At 40.4% G+C, this 13972-nt stretch overlaps 1 protein-coding gene across 8 annotated transcripts in view; it reads right to left on the bottom strand.

Annotated features, from left to right (window-relative positions):
* MAP4K3 (mitogen-activated protein kinase kinase kinase kinase 3) overlaps positions 1-13972 on the bottom strand; it is a 99765-nt gene that overhangs the window by 42092 nt on the left and 43701 nt on the right. For 5 of the 8 annotated variants that reach the window (XM_015418068.1, XM_015418071.1, XM_015418074.1 and 2 more), the window contains exons 13-15: positions 11925-12000; positions 8533-8591; positions 3632-3694 (exon numbers count right to left, since the gene is read on the bottom strand). In XM_015418068.1, coding sequence (XP_015273554.1) covers positions 3632-3694; positions 8533-8591; positions 11925-12000 — 198 coding nt within the window. The remainder of the gene's footprint in view (positions 1-3631; positions 3695-8532; positions 8592-11924; positions 12001-13972) is intronic. The other 3 variants (XM_015418070.1, XM_015418075.1, XM_015418072.1) reach the window with 1 other exon arrangement.

The following is a 13972-nucleotide window of genomic DNA, read 5'->3' as shown; positions in this document are numbered from 1 at the left end:
AGATCAAATTGGGTCTCCAGCCAGTTTTGCTGCTGCTTTTCCTGGCTGCTCGAAGTGCCCTGGGCCACTCAGTCCTGCATGTGGCCCAGCAGCTCATAAGATATGCATCTGTCACAATCCCCATTTTGGTGGGAGATCAGATGTCTTGTCTTCCTCTGTCTACCAGTCCAGCATGGCTCATAAAAAGCAGAGACAGGTATCCTTTTTGCTGACCTGATGTACAATCTCTTTCTGAAAAGCAAGCCTTAACTGCTGAAATGGCCTTCTATAGAACTGTGTCCATTTCACCATGTATTGGATAACACTAGCATCCCCACTAACAGAGCCATAGACATCAAATCTGTTTTGTGGGACAATATCATCTTTCTGACAAAGCCAATTAACTTTGTTCTCATTTGAGAGCACCATGTCGTAGGTCTTACTATCCAGAATGACCCCCCAAGTGAACTAATTTCTCCGAGTCAGAGCTTCTCCTAATTCACTACAATACTATGGGGAGCGAGGGCAGAGATGTGCATTTTAATAGCTCTGTTCCCTTAGCTTCAACCCAACAAGGATGTTGTCCAGGTATGGACACAGAACACCTCCTGCCACCTCATCTGTGCCACCAGAAACAGAACTGTCATTAAGATCCTGAGGAAGCTATGAGGCCAAAGGACAGTGCCCTATATTATGTGGCATTTTATTATGCAGTTTACCTGGTCAAAGTACGAGAACCCTTTTAAAATATAATATACATAAAGGTGTCTCTTGGTGGACAGATGTTCAAGAAAAAATATAATCCAATATTGTACCACAGACTTTCCATGGAAAACCACATGCTTCTCCATTTGTGAGAAGGCCTGACTGGAATATAATTGTAGGCCTTTATTAAGTCTATCACAAGGTGAGGAAGTTCTGTGGCTCCAGGGCTGCAACCATGTTCTTCAGCATCTCCATCCTAAAATGCTTCTTGGTCAGAAACATGTTCAACCCTTTTAAGTACAGAATTGCCTTTTCAACCCCATTCCCTTTAGGTATCAACTTAGGTATCAAGAAAAACTTTAAACAGACCCCTGAGCTCTGATGGTCCTTTGGGACTGGCTATATTACCTGACAATGTCTGACCACTTGCAAGGTGAGGCTGTGTTTTTCTCTCTCAGTCTTGGCAAGGACTAAATCTGTCCCAAGTATTCATGATGCAATGTAGCCACCTGAGCACAAAAGCCCAACAGATGTCCTTTAACTTAACTGGGAATTCTGGTACCAGTGGGTTTGTGTCCTCTAGTTGCTGACAGGCCCTTGAATAATTTCTGTGCTCTTCCTACAGCCAGGAATGTTGGACATGGATTCCAGAATGCTTGGACTTTTCTGGATAATAATTTGAACTTCTCCTAGAACAATTTACTCTAAATCAGAAAACCTAGAAACGACCATTAACTGATGCTATACATTTTTGCAAGATACTTTTCTTTTCTGATGGTGGCTAAAAATCCCTTTGCTGAAATTCAATTCCTTTTAAAATTCAAGAGCAATTGTGTAAAGATTATATAGTTTGCTAAGGTCAAACTGTCTCTATGTCTGGTGGTAATAAGTATTACAAATGAGATCACTCTGGAGAGGTAAAGCGTTGCAAGTCTTGGGACAAGACTAGGCTATTCCTCAATGTATATGCGACTTTCTGGGAATTAACCTATCACTTAACTCTGAGAAAGTATGTTCAGATGTCAACAATCATTTAGTTATATAACCTCTTTGACAGTAGTTCCTACAGTTGATGTATGAGAAGTTACTTAATCAAGCAAGGGGGATGAATCTGTGCTTGCTACATGCCTAAAGAAATGTTTGTATCATAGGAACATAATAATGTTTGTTCCCATTATCTGTTCTATAGATTGCTACAGACATGTGCCAAGCCAATCCCACAACCACTGTTCTAACAATTCCTCTTGGTACATATAACATTTATGCCGTAACTCTGAAGAACCCATTAGAAATTTTATCTATACAAGCCAAGCTAAGCATAGACCCCATTTTGTATTCCAGGCAGGCACTCTACCTGCTAGGCTCACGCGGAATTCAGTGTAGAATATCTAAGTACAAGGATTAAAGATTACTGCTTGGAATTTGTTAGCAACATTTCAATGACAACTCTCTTTCCAGGGTAGAAATCATGATAGAGCTTTCTGAAAACTGTAAAGGAACTGAAGATATCAGGTACTTATCTAAAGGACAAGCCTGTTTCACACTTTTAACTTTTCTCTTTAACTGTACTCAAAGTGCTGAAATGTATTTGGCAAAAAAGCAAGTATGAACTTTCTACTAAGCAAGCTAATATATTTGTAAAAACTGATGATAATGCACGTTATGTTCGGTGCAAATGACCATATAATATGTAACAACGTGTTATGCGGTCTTCTGCTATTAAGGTGATTGTTTCCCTTGCAAAAACAGTACTAATAGCTTTGCAAAAACATTACTACAAGCTTTGCCAAAAAGAATAGGTGGAGACAAGACAAAAAAGGTCTGCTATGGGGGAAAAAAAATTAATGTTACAGGTGTGTCTTAGGAGACGGCTATGGAAAGATGGTCTGGAACTGTTTCCACAGACCAGCTGGAAGACAACATTCAGTAGGGATATTGGATCTTTCCAGGTCTTTGGGTCCACAATTACAGACAAATTCTAGAAGACACACATTAATGAGCTAAGGATAAAATGAACAACCTGCATCAAAATGGAAACTGTTCTCCATTGGGAGCTACGGTTGCTTTTGATATAGAGTGCAGATAACCTCTTAACTCAAGATTATTTCTTTATGGAATTGCTCAATACTGAAAGGCAACACGTGAATAGGAGGCAATGAATATGAAAAAATGCATTTGTGTGGCTAAAGCAATGGGGGGGCAGTTCTGAAACAGCACAATTTAGTGTTCAAAGCAAAAAACCCCAAGAGTTGAATCTAAAAGTCCCATGAATGCAACTTTCCTGCCTCCCCCTCCTACTGCCTCCCCCTTCCACTGCATCCATGAAGTAGTGCCCCTTGGGTTTTATGCCCGCCCCCCAAGAGCTCTCAGGGCAATGTGTGTGTATGGGGAGTTAAAGTAAGAAGAACTGGTAAAAATTGCCCCTCTCCTCCACTGAAGTGCCCTTCTGCCTATAGAAAACAAGCACTGGTGCAACCCTAAATCTGCAGCTACTTGTAAATTTCAATGTTCACACCAGTATTCGTTATTAAATATTCATATTACAGATAACATGTTGACAGATTAAATACAGAAGCAGTAGTCAAATACTGTTTTCTTCACAGTGTTGTTTACCCTTCCTAGCCAACTTTATATACTGCATTTGGTTTTATTTATGTGCTCAAGATACTTGATAATTATATACATGCTATACAACTGTTGACCTAGCTAACACGTTATTGTTCCTTACAATTTTTAGGACAATTTTTTGTGAGATCACAAGATTCACTATGAAGTATGTTAGTGTGTTAGAATGCAGAACTGAGAATGCATTATTATATTGAGTAACTTTATTGTAAAGTATGTGTTGAGTTTAGCAGATGACAAAAGAAGCATGGCCACTGAACAAAACATTTGAAAAACAAAAGACAAAAACACACACTGAAAGAAAGGCAATAGATGAAAATACCAGATTAGATCTTGCAGTGTAGTATATTTCTTCTGAACTGTCCAAAAAATCGTTACTGCCGTGCTGTTCATCAGACAAAGACCAGAAACTCAAGTTAATTACTGAAAAACATCTATGTACAAAGGGACATTTTTACAAGATAGTTGGGTCTGCCATTACTGTTCAGTAAACTTTCTGAAAGTTTGTACAGCATAATGGTTGGCTTTAGCAATGCAACAATGACTTCAGAGCAAAAATGCAAGGGCCAGAAAAATACAACTACATTTATAATTGACATTCATTTTCACCAATTTTAAATTTTCCTGCCTTATTTTGCATACCAGTTAAAAATAGAGGATCTGACATTCTTCCCAGGATATGGACCTCTTCATTCTTTTACTATCACATTTTAAAGTATTAAGGAAGTTTTGTGTACTGTATCCCCATGGACAGAAGAACAATTTCCGCATCCTTCTGAGGATTATCAACCACCTTCAGACTGCCATCAACCAGAAGTTGCAAGAATCATCATAATAGAAAGCTCACAAATTAGCTGTGATCAACACCACTCACATTATATTTGGTGTTAGTGGATAACACAAGGTTGTATGAAACTGCCTACAAAAACACATACAGAACTATACCAAAAAAAACCCCAATGCTGACAAAAATTTTAAAGCATGGGTTTCACATTTATTTCCTAGGTATCTACTGTATAGGATTTCACGGCTGCTGAATAACTTTAAGAAACTTCCTTCGAGGACTTTTAACATGATGAGGGGGAGCCTTGTACTCTGAAACAAGGAAATAGACTAACAATACATAAGTATATTTATTTCAGTGCATCTTGCTTCTAAGCTGCTTTCTGATGGGGTATAAAAGTCCTCCCATATTCATGAAAAGTGGGGAGTGGACCAAAATTGTTAAAACGTAAGCTATGGCCAGGACCAAAACAGCTGCAAAACTATTTCTGTGAGCTCAAGAGGAACCTGTTTTTCCTCAAGCTGCAATACATCAAGAGACATGAAATACTGGCTGCGATCACACACACTAAATAATCCACTTTCAATGCACTTTTGAATTGAATTTTGCCATTTCACACAGTAAAAATCCAGTTGGAAAGTGCAAAGTGGATCGGAAGTGGATTAGTGTGTGTGATCGCAGAATGTGTAATATAGTCACCTTTTGAAAACAGGTAGCCCAAATTTCTACTGGTTCCTAGCAGAACAGCTCTTAAAATCCCAGTCACTGTCCAAAAATGGTCAATTTTACTTATATCCAGCTCACTAAGATTATGGGTGTGAGGGTTGAGCCTGGTAATACTACCTGAACGATAAGGTTGCCATGGTGGCTAACCCTACAAAGGTCAAAACCCTGGCTCAGACTCTGTTAAGAGATCAAATGCCATCCTCCTGGGGTGTTTTTATGGGGGAGGAATAGAGGCCTTAGCAGCCCAGGCTGTTCCTGCAGCCTCTTCCTCTAAAGGGCAGGAAGCCAAGGCCTTGAGGTACTTTAGAAGAATAAGGGAGGGGCAGAGAGCTGTTTACTCTATTGCGCTTTCCCGTCTTGATTTTTCACTTATTGCAACCTTCTGTTAGGGAAGAAGACAAAGAGGGGGAGGCTTCCACTTGTGATGCTTTATCACTGTCAATACCACCTCAGTCAGTACAGTTGAAACATCAAGGAGGAGGAGAAATCTTTTTCATTTTTTAAAAAAAGACATAAAGGAAATGAGAAGTGGAAGGAAGAAAGGAAAAGAACAAAATGCACAGTCATGGAAGGTCTAGCAATTAGAGGTCCCACAGAAACCCTATATTCCTCTTTTTAATGCAGGGAAATAACTGGAGAGTGGATTCTCCCCTTCCCCACTCCCTTCCTACCCTGGAGGAGACAGGAAGCTTGGCCCTGCTTCCTGATATGATCGGGAGAATCATTCATCAGTCAGGATGTTCCGCTGCTCTGAGTAAGGACAGCTTAACATTCTGCACATTAAGTCAACCAGCATCAATACTTAAACTCGTAAGCACATGTAAAGAAGGAGCAAGGGAACATCCACAGTCACACTGGAGTTTTGTTCCTTCTTATCTTAGAACAAATCTTCAAGCATTTAGCATAAATACACATTTTGTTCCTTCCAGAGGTCTGGAGTCAGGTTTTAAAACTACAAAAAATTATTGATAGGCTACGTCTTAATGCAAGTAATTCTTTTTACCCATCTCCATTCTCCCCAGTCTTCAAGAAGACTGTGCAATATGAAAGCTGGAATGTGATAAATACTGAACTCCTTGACATCATGGATGATATAGAGAACTTGTTCAAAAGAACTAGCCAAGTGACTAAGAAAACCACAGAGGGCCTTCAAGATAAATAATAATAAAAAGATGGAGTGTTTAGAAAGAAGGAAGCACAGTGTAAAAACAAGACACATGAAAAGAGGGTGGCCATTCAGTATGAAAACAAGACAGATGCTAAATTAATAGGGTTGGATCTAATTGTCCCATGAACAGAGTAAAATCACAAGAAGGATTTTGCTGCCCTCCTGGCATGGCCACTTACTGAACAACAGGGAGTGGAGAGGTGAATCATAAGATAACACAACTATGTAACTTGCCTAGTAATCACTTACCAGTTATAAATCATGGTGTAAAGCAAGAGAGAAAATGTACATTTGAGAATAAAATTCTAACATCAGCTATTGATTCAGGTGCTCAAGAATTACTGCCAATCAAGAATTATGAGCCTACTCTGATCAGCAGTCACTAACTCTATAAGATTTTCTGCACCTTTGCTAGACCCAGCACTTAGAGAGATATGATAATCTACCAAGACCAAGCTAATACATATTCAGAGTAGATTAGTCTACTGATTAATTGTGGGAGTCTCTAGATAGAATCCAAAGAGATATCTGCTTCTTCACAAGATTGAAAACCAGGGAGATGAAGGACTAAGTGAAGGTAGTACCCTAGGATTGGATTCACTGAAGTCAACGTTTTAGCAACTGAGACATTTAAGTGTCAGCTTATGTTCCCCAAAGAATATGGAAAATACACGGAGATTAATTGAAGTATGAAATTTTAATGGATTGAGTTCTATGAGTAGGGAGAGGAAGGCACAGAGGTAGATATTCCCCAGTTGCCTCTTTCCACAGCAGCTTCTGGTGACTTTAAAAGCTGATGTTGAGAACTGGGGGAGCTTCTTGAACATGTGGCATGAGTGTTTTGCAGCAAGGAGGGAGAACTGGTGAAACTGCTCCTCTCACTCTTTGCAAATGGAAACCTTGCTTTGCCAAGCTTCTTCTACCACGTTAGTGGGAATTTTATTTGAGAGTGATTGAATTGATTTCAACAGGACTTACTTTTAGGTAACAAAACCTCTGGTTGGAATTTTCCTGCCAACTGCTAGCCTATTGCTCTTTCTCCCTATAGTTTCAAGAAATAGGGCAAAACAGTGTTTTCCCCTTTCTTTCTGACATTTTTGCAATGTTTGCGAAAACTGACAACATATGCCCCATTAATCCTTGTTTCACTAGGCTGAACAAAAGCCTTCTCTTCATACAATTAGCCTTAAAAATAGCTTATCACAGCTTCCTAATTTTCCTCTAAATTCTTTCCAATGACCTACACCAACATTCCATTAAGCTCCCTTCTGAGTGTCATGCAGTGTATTTTTAAAAAGCCTACAGGAGAAACAGAAATTATATTAAGGCAAGGATCTCTTTCTTAGATATAACTGTCATGAAGCAGAGGCTATGCAGCCAACACACACATATACACACACAACAAAACCCTGACAATATACACCTATATGGCCTAAGATTTACAGGGTTTCAGGGCTACAGGGTCATGATGTTCAACAGCAAGCCCTCCCAGCTGTGGTGTAGTGGTTAAAAGTGGCGTACTCTGATTTGGAGAACTGGGTTTGATTCCCTACTCCTCCATATGAAGCTAGCTAGGTGACCTTGGGTCAATCACAGTTCTCTCAGAACTCAGAACCTACCTCACAGGGTATCTGCTATGGGGAGATGAAGGGAAGGTGATTGTAAGCCGCTCTGAGACTCCTTTGGGTAGTGGAGAACAGGGTATAAAGCCAACACTTCTTCCCCACCTTGTTTCATTAATTGAGTAGTTAAGCATGGTGGCCCCAAAAGCTTAGAAAAGTAGATCTGTTCAAAACAGATTTAAAATATGCCTGTCTTAACTTGTCAAATATCTGCGGAATAGGGAGTTAACAACTTAGACAGTGTGTCAGAGTCAAAACACATGCTTTACATGCAGATGGTCCCAGGTTCAATCCCTGGTATCTTAAGTTAAAAAGAACTAAGCAAACTATTATTGGCAAAGATTTTCTCTGCTTGTGACCTTGGACAGCCACGGCCAATACAGACACTGGTCTCACTAAGTATAAGGCAGATTCTTATGTTATATCCATTCACAAGAATCAGTAAGTGACATAACTAAAGCTAGACATTTCAAAAGATTTCCTATAAAGGAAAATTACATCTTCTTTTGAAATGTGCATGTGTGTGTGCGCGCGCGTGTGTGTGAGCGCACCTGGAAATCATGGCAACCTCTGGTGACTGACCCCTACTGGGGGGCTGGAGGATATTCAGAGAGGTGGATGAATAAAGCCTGCCCCTGCCTCCCAGCTCTGGTATTCCAAGGAGGTCTCCCATCCAAGTACTTGCCGGAGTCGACCCCGCTTAACTTCCAAGATCAGATGAGATCAGGCTTGCCTGGGCTATCCAGGTCAGGCCCATCTACCTTGAAATAACTTTTTCAAAAAGGATTTATACAAATGTGCACTATACAGAACAAAAAGCATGATCACAAGTGTCTTCCTCTGTTGTTGTACTAAAATGCATCTCCCCACACAAGCTACATGTTATGGCTGCACATAACAGAACATATACAATTGTTACTCACAAACTCATGATGAGGTTCTGTCTCCTTTACTAAAGGTGGATCAAATTTTACTTGGCCAACTATTGAAGAGAATAAAGTCAAGAATAAATAAGGACAAAGTTGAAGGTTGTATAGCATGTGAAACATTTTATAGACACAGTTTATATATATAATATACAATGTGGCCATCAGCACAATTTTCTGTCCCTTTAAAGTGCCTTTTCCCCCTCCATTGCATACAATGGAGGATGGGCGCTCCTTCTTCAGGGGTTCATAGAATTGGACTCCCTGGTCCAATCTTTTGGAAAGGGGGGGGGGGTGAGGAGATGCATCAGGAACTATGCTGCAAATTTGATGCCTCTACCTCAAAAAACAGCCATCCCAGATACCCCCAGATGGATTCTCCATTATAAACTATGGGGACCATTGACTATAATGGTCCCTGTAGGTTATTAATGAAGCTGAAAAAACTTGGGAATTCTGATTATTTCCCAAATCCCAACACCGTACCAATATTGGGATTTGGGAATATCAGGAAATACCAATATTTTTCTTGTTCAATATACCTGAACCCAAAAAATGCCCATTAATTTCCTCGCATACCCCTCTTTAAAATTACAAAATGGCCAGGTAAAAAAGTTCTCTTTCATATTCATAGATTTCCTTTGCCAAGCCTGTAACGAAGTTTTCCACTCTACTTCAGAAACAGACTGTTTAAACATCAATTCCTAATGTTTGCAAACGTTCAAAGTAACATAACATAATTCAACAATCCTTTTGATTCTAATGTTTTAAATATCTCCTCCAAAGAAGCCAGAAAAGTACTAATTTGATAATTTCTTAAATTAATGAAATGCAAGTTCGAACCAGACTACTGGGGGGGGGGGGGGGGGGGGGGGGGCTTTGTTCTGTAATTATAAAATGTTTACATATCACCTACCAGGTATGTTAAACTGCTTCTCCAATTTGTACTGGGTTTAAGATTTTTAATTCAAAATTACATACAAAAGCAACTTATCTATTTTGGGTAGTAAAAGCTAAATAAGTGCTTTAAGATGATCTACCACAAATGTTGGAATTGTGGTTTGAGATCTGCAAACTATTTCCATATTTGGTAGGAATAGCTAGCTGCTAAATTTTTCAGGAAAAAGTCATTGCAGAAATTCTTATATTAATGCGTCAGCTCCCTAAGGTTATTCTTTTGGGTCTCACAACACCAAAATTTTAATATGATCTTGAACCTTATTTTAGCAACTAAAGAATGTTAATTGCAAAAAATTAGAGGTAAGGGTCTAATCTGACTATAAATTTGGATTAATCAGGCCTGCCAAATGGCAAAATTGTTGAAGCTAGCAAGATTGTACATCTTGCTAGCAGGCAGCAGAAACCTACTTTTGTGATAACACAGGAACTCTTTTTGGGTCTATTGGCAGCAAAAGTTAAATGTGTTTCATCGTTATTTTCTAATGAGAATTTGTGATATGTGACATACATTCTTTATTTATATGACATATGTTTACTATCTTTTCCTTTTTTGTAACAGTAGATTTTCTAACTTGTGTGCATTTGTATAATCAATACATACATAAAATTATAAAATGTCAGTCATGTTAGTCTCTAAGTAAAGCTGTAGTTAAGTTGACTATGGGTTTGACAGTTCTTTCCATTCCAGGCTCTTCCAGTGCCATTGCCATAGCAGGAAACCATTACAAATATGCATTCTCCAAATGGGAACTAGCCAACTCTACCCCAAGCCTAAAAACAATGTGCAGAGATAGTATCAGAGTTTACAATGGAATATCAAAGATCCCTTTAATACCTCACTTGCACTTCCCCCCCTTTGACCCCAAACCTCTTGAAGGACTGAACTAAATCTACTTCTCTTAGCTGTTACATCAGTGTAAAATAGTCAATGCTCAACTGTGTAAGACACAATAGAACTAGTTCCTTCTTTTCTATCACTCTCCACACAAAGAGCCAGCCAATCCTAATGCATTTGCCTGGCTAGGTGAGCTCAGTAGGACTGGTTGGATTCAGACTGCCTCAGGCTCTCCCCTACCTGAGAGAACAGGGCAGGGGAGCAAATATAAAGTGGAAGACAGCTCTGCTAGGAAGAGACATACAGAAGTATTAAGTCCAGCCATTTCTGACTAATTTGCACTGAGCTTACTGCTGGAGGAGGGTGGAAGAGGAGAGAATACAAGCCAATGCTCACTCTCTGTAGTAATGCTACAGATGTTCCTTCATGCTTCAGCTCTAAATCTTGAAGAACACCCACCCTAGTGCTGCAGTGTGGAGAGAGAATGCAATACTAATGGCAGTGGCCCCTTCCAGCGCCTCTCTGTCTCTTAGGAGCACTCAGATTGGGTGTAGGCGTCATTTGGAAGTCTCCACACTAACAAGCCACACTTGGGGGCAGAGAACTGGAAACAAATGTTTACAGTAGTGGATTCTACTACATGAAGTGATGTAATTCAGAGGGAAGAATTTTGCATTCTTATACTTTGAAGTTTCTTTGGGTTATAAGGTCAATTATATTTTCAATAGCACAAAAACATTAAGAAGTTGTATTGGTTTGTGTCATACACTGCTATTTGTAGAAGGAACACATTCCTAAAAACAGCAGCAACAACAACAATAATTCAGGCAGCATGGAGATGCTAGTTTACGGCATGGGCACGCGAGACTCAGGTCCTTTCCACATTTGCCTGCCACTCCGGATTTAAGGCCTCTTCTGCACTCTCCTTTTAATTCATGTTCACCGTGGTGTATTTCAAGCAATTCTGCACTAAAATCGAATTCAGCCTTCTTTTTAATAGTCATCCTCCCCATTCTGCACTAAAATCCCACCCTGAGCCTACAATGTGGGGAGGGTGGGCTATAAGTCTAATGAAATGAAATAAAATAAATCGAGTTCAACCTTCTTTTTATTCTGAGTTTTCACCCCATTCTGCATTACATTACCTCCCTTCAGTGGTCAGCTCGGTTTCAGCCTGCTGTTGCCCAGAGTTATTTGGATGCTGTTTTGCTGTGGACATAAACCGCCTTGACTCGAACACTGAGAAAATCCAGAGTGGCAGGAAAACGCAGAAAGGGCCTCAGTTTCATTTAAAACAGGTGACTTCAGAGCACAGTATTAGATGGTGATTTCAAGGGCTGCTCAAACCTCTGAGACTAAAGGGGGCTTAGATGGGCTTTTCAACAACAGCCTCTTTGTTTCTTGTCCATTTTCTTTACCTATTAGAATGCCTCATACCTCAACACCTGCTTTCTCTCACTATGGGCCTATATTTCATTATTATGTAGCCTAATCAAGGATGGGTAGCAACAGCCCATTATAACCTACCAACACTTATGTGGTTATGGAAGGTGTACCTACCACAGTTAATTTCAAAATATAAGTATGTACTTACAGTTTATTTCAGAGCGTGTTTTTTCTTCTCTCACATTCCTACTAGTTGAATGAATTCTATGAGGCACAAGAAGCGGCTAAGGGGAAAAAATGACATCAGATAAAACAGGTTATTTCTTGGAGATGCAACCTGTGCTATGCAATGAGAGACAAGCACATCAAACGGTTTGGTATATAAGCAATGGTGGAAAAGCCCCCTGTCCATTAAGCAATTGCAAGGGTCAGTTTATTTCAGAGGAGATTCTTTGGTAAAGGTCAAATTAAAGCATCTCCCTCCAGGAATCAGGTTAGTTCTTGAAAGAAAACCACATTTGATACAAAGTCACCTTACATAAAGTTCATGTCCTCTGGGACATGAGCACTGGCAGACAGATGTCTCATCCCCTATGGTTCTACTTATCTGTCAGTCCCTGATAGGCATTAATGCCTTTCCCTCTGCATTATGGAGACACTCTTCCTTGTCAGAGCCCTGTTTTTGTTATTAGTTTCACCACTATTTGGTGAAAACATTTTATGCAAAATAACTAACTGGAGAAGTAGAAGAAGAATGAGTTACTTTTGTGAATGTTTGTTTGCCATCTGTTTCTGTGCTCAGTTACCTGATAATAGGTGTACTGTAAAATTGTGAAAAAGCATGACACCTGCCTAGAAATTAATCATATAATCATCTTATAGTGATGTCGGCCAAATTTTTGGATATTTTAATCTAGTGACTGGAGCGTGAATGGGGAAGACAGATCTTTCTACAAACCTGCAAAGGGCCCCAGGTTTGCAGAAAAATCTGAAATATAGAAAAAACACATTGGGAGGTTTAAAAAAGCCAAAAATGATATGAGTGCCTGTAGCTTTCAGCAATGGATTTCCTCAGCAGCCGTTGCTAGGCAACCACAGTATTCCAAGCTGGATTTCAGGAAGGGGAAGGGGGTAAAGCTTCATTCTAGGGGGGGACTCACTGGGCGCAGGCCTGGCTAAAGTTGCCAGCTCCAGGTAGAGTTTGGGGAGGAGAGAGGCCTCAGCTGGATATAATGCCACAGAGTCCAATGCGGTTACTTTTTCCAGGGCGACAGATCTCTGTCATCTGGAGTTCAGTTGTAATTCTGGAACATCTCCAGATAGGGTTGCCAGATGCCACCTGACCACCAGCAAGGGATACGGGGATTAGGGTCAGTGTTCCCTCTAAGATGAGTTAGTGTGAGCTAAGCTCACAGTTTTTTAGCCACCGGCTCACACATTTTTGTCTTAGCTCAGGAAGGATGGCTCTGGAGCAAACTAATTTATGGAGTAGCCAAATTGCTCGCTCACAACATTAATGCCAGTCGCTCACAAAGTAGAATTTTTGCTCATGAGACTCCACAGCTTAGAAGGAACACTGATTAGGGTTGCCAGATCCAGGTTGGGAAGCTCCTAGAGATTTGAGGGTGAAGCCTGGGGAGGACAGGGACCTCAGTGGGGTAGTGCCACAGAGTCCACCCTCCAAAGCATCCATTTTCTCCTGGGGAACTGAAATACCTTGCCTGGAGATAAGCTGTAATTCTGGGGATCCCCAGGTCCCATCTGGAGGCTGGCATCCCTAGGCCTGGATTGGCAACCCTAGGTCTGGAAGCAACATCTGGGTGACTTGATACCACCTGAGTTACATGATCCACCTAGGCCTGGCTGCTTGCTTCTGTTCAACAGCAGCCATCCTATGAAAGACAGTGTGGTGTAACAGAGTCTTAGAGTAGGATCCGAGAGACCCAGGTTTGAATCTTCATCTAACTGCAGAAGCTCACTGAGTGATTTTGGACCAGTCACATACTTGCAGCCTAACCTACCTCACAGGGGTTTTGTGTGGATAAAACAGAGGAGAGGAGAATAATGTAAGCTGCTTTGGGCCCCACTGTGGAAACAGGTGAGGTATAAATGAAGTAAATAAATAATAAATATAACTGAAGATGGGAAGCAGATAAAAGGTAGGTTGGTGAATGGCTGAGAAGGGGAGAATGAGGAAAGGAAAGGGGAGGGGATATAAGGGGAAGAGGAAATAGTGTGGGGACAGAGATACAGGGG

The sequence above is a fragment of the Gekko japonicus genome, unplaced genomic scaffold (genome assembly GCF_001447785.1).
Source record: "Gekko japonicus isolate JY-2015 unplaced genomic scaffold, Gekko_japonicus_V1.1 scaffold1394, whole genome shotgun sequence".
Lineage (NCBI taxonomy): Eukaryota > Metazoa > Chordata > Lepidosauria > Squamata > Gekkonidae > Gekko > Gekko japonicus.
Note: the sequence above shows the minus strand (reverse complement) of the source record. Positions and strands in the feature narration are given on the sequence as shown.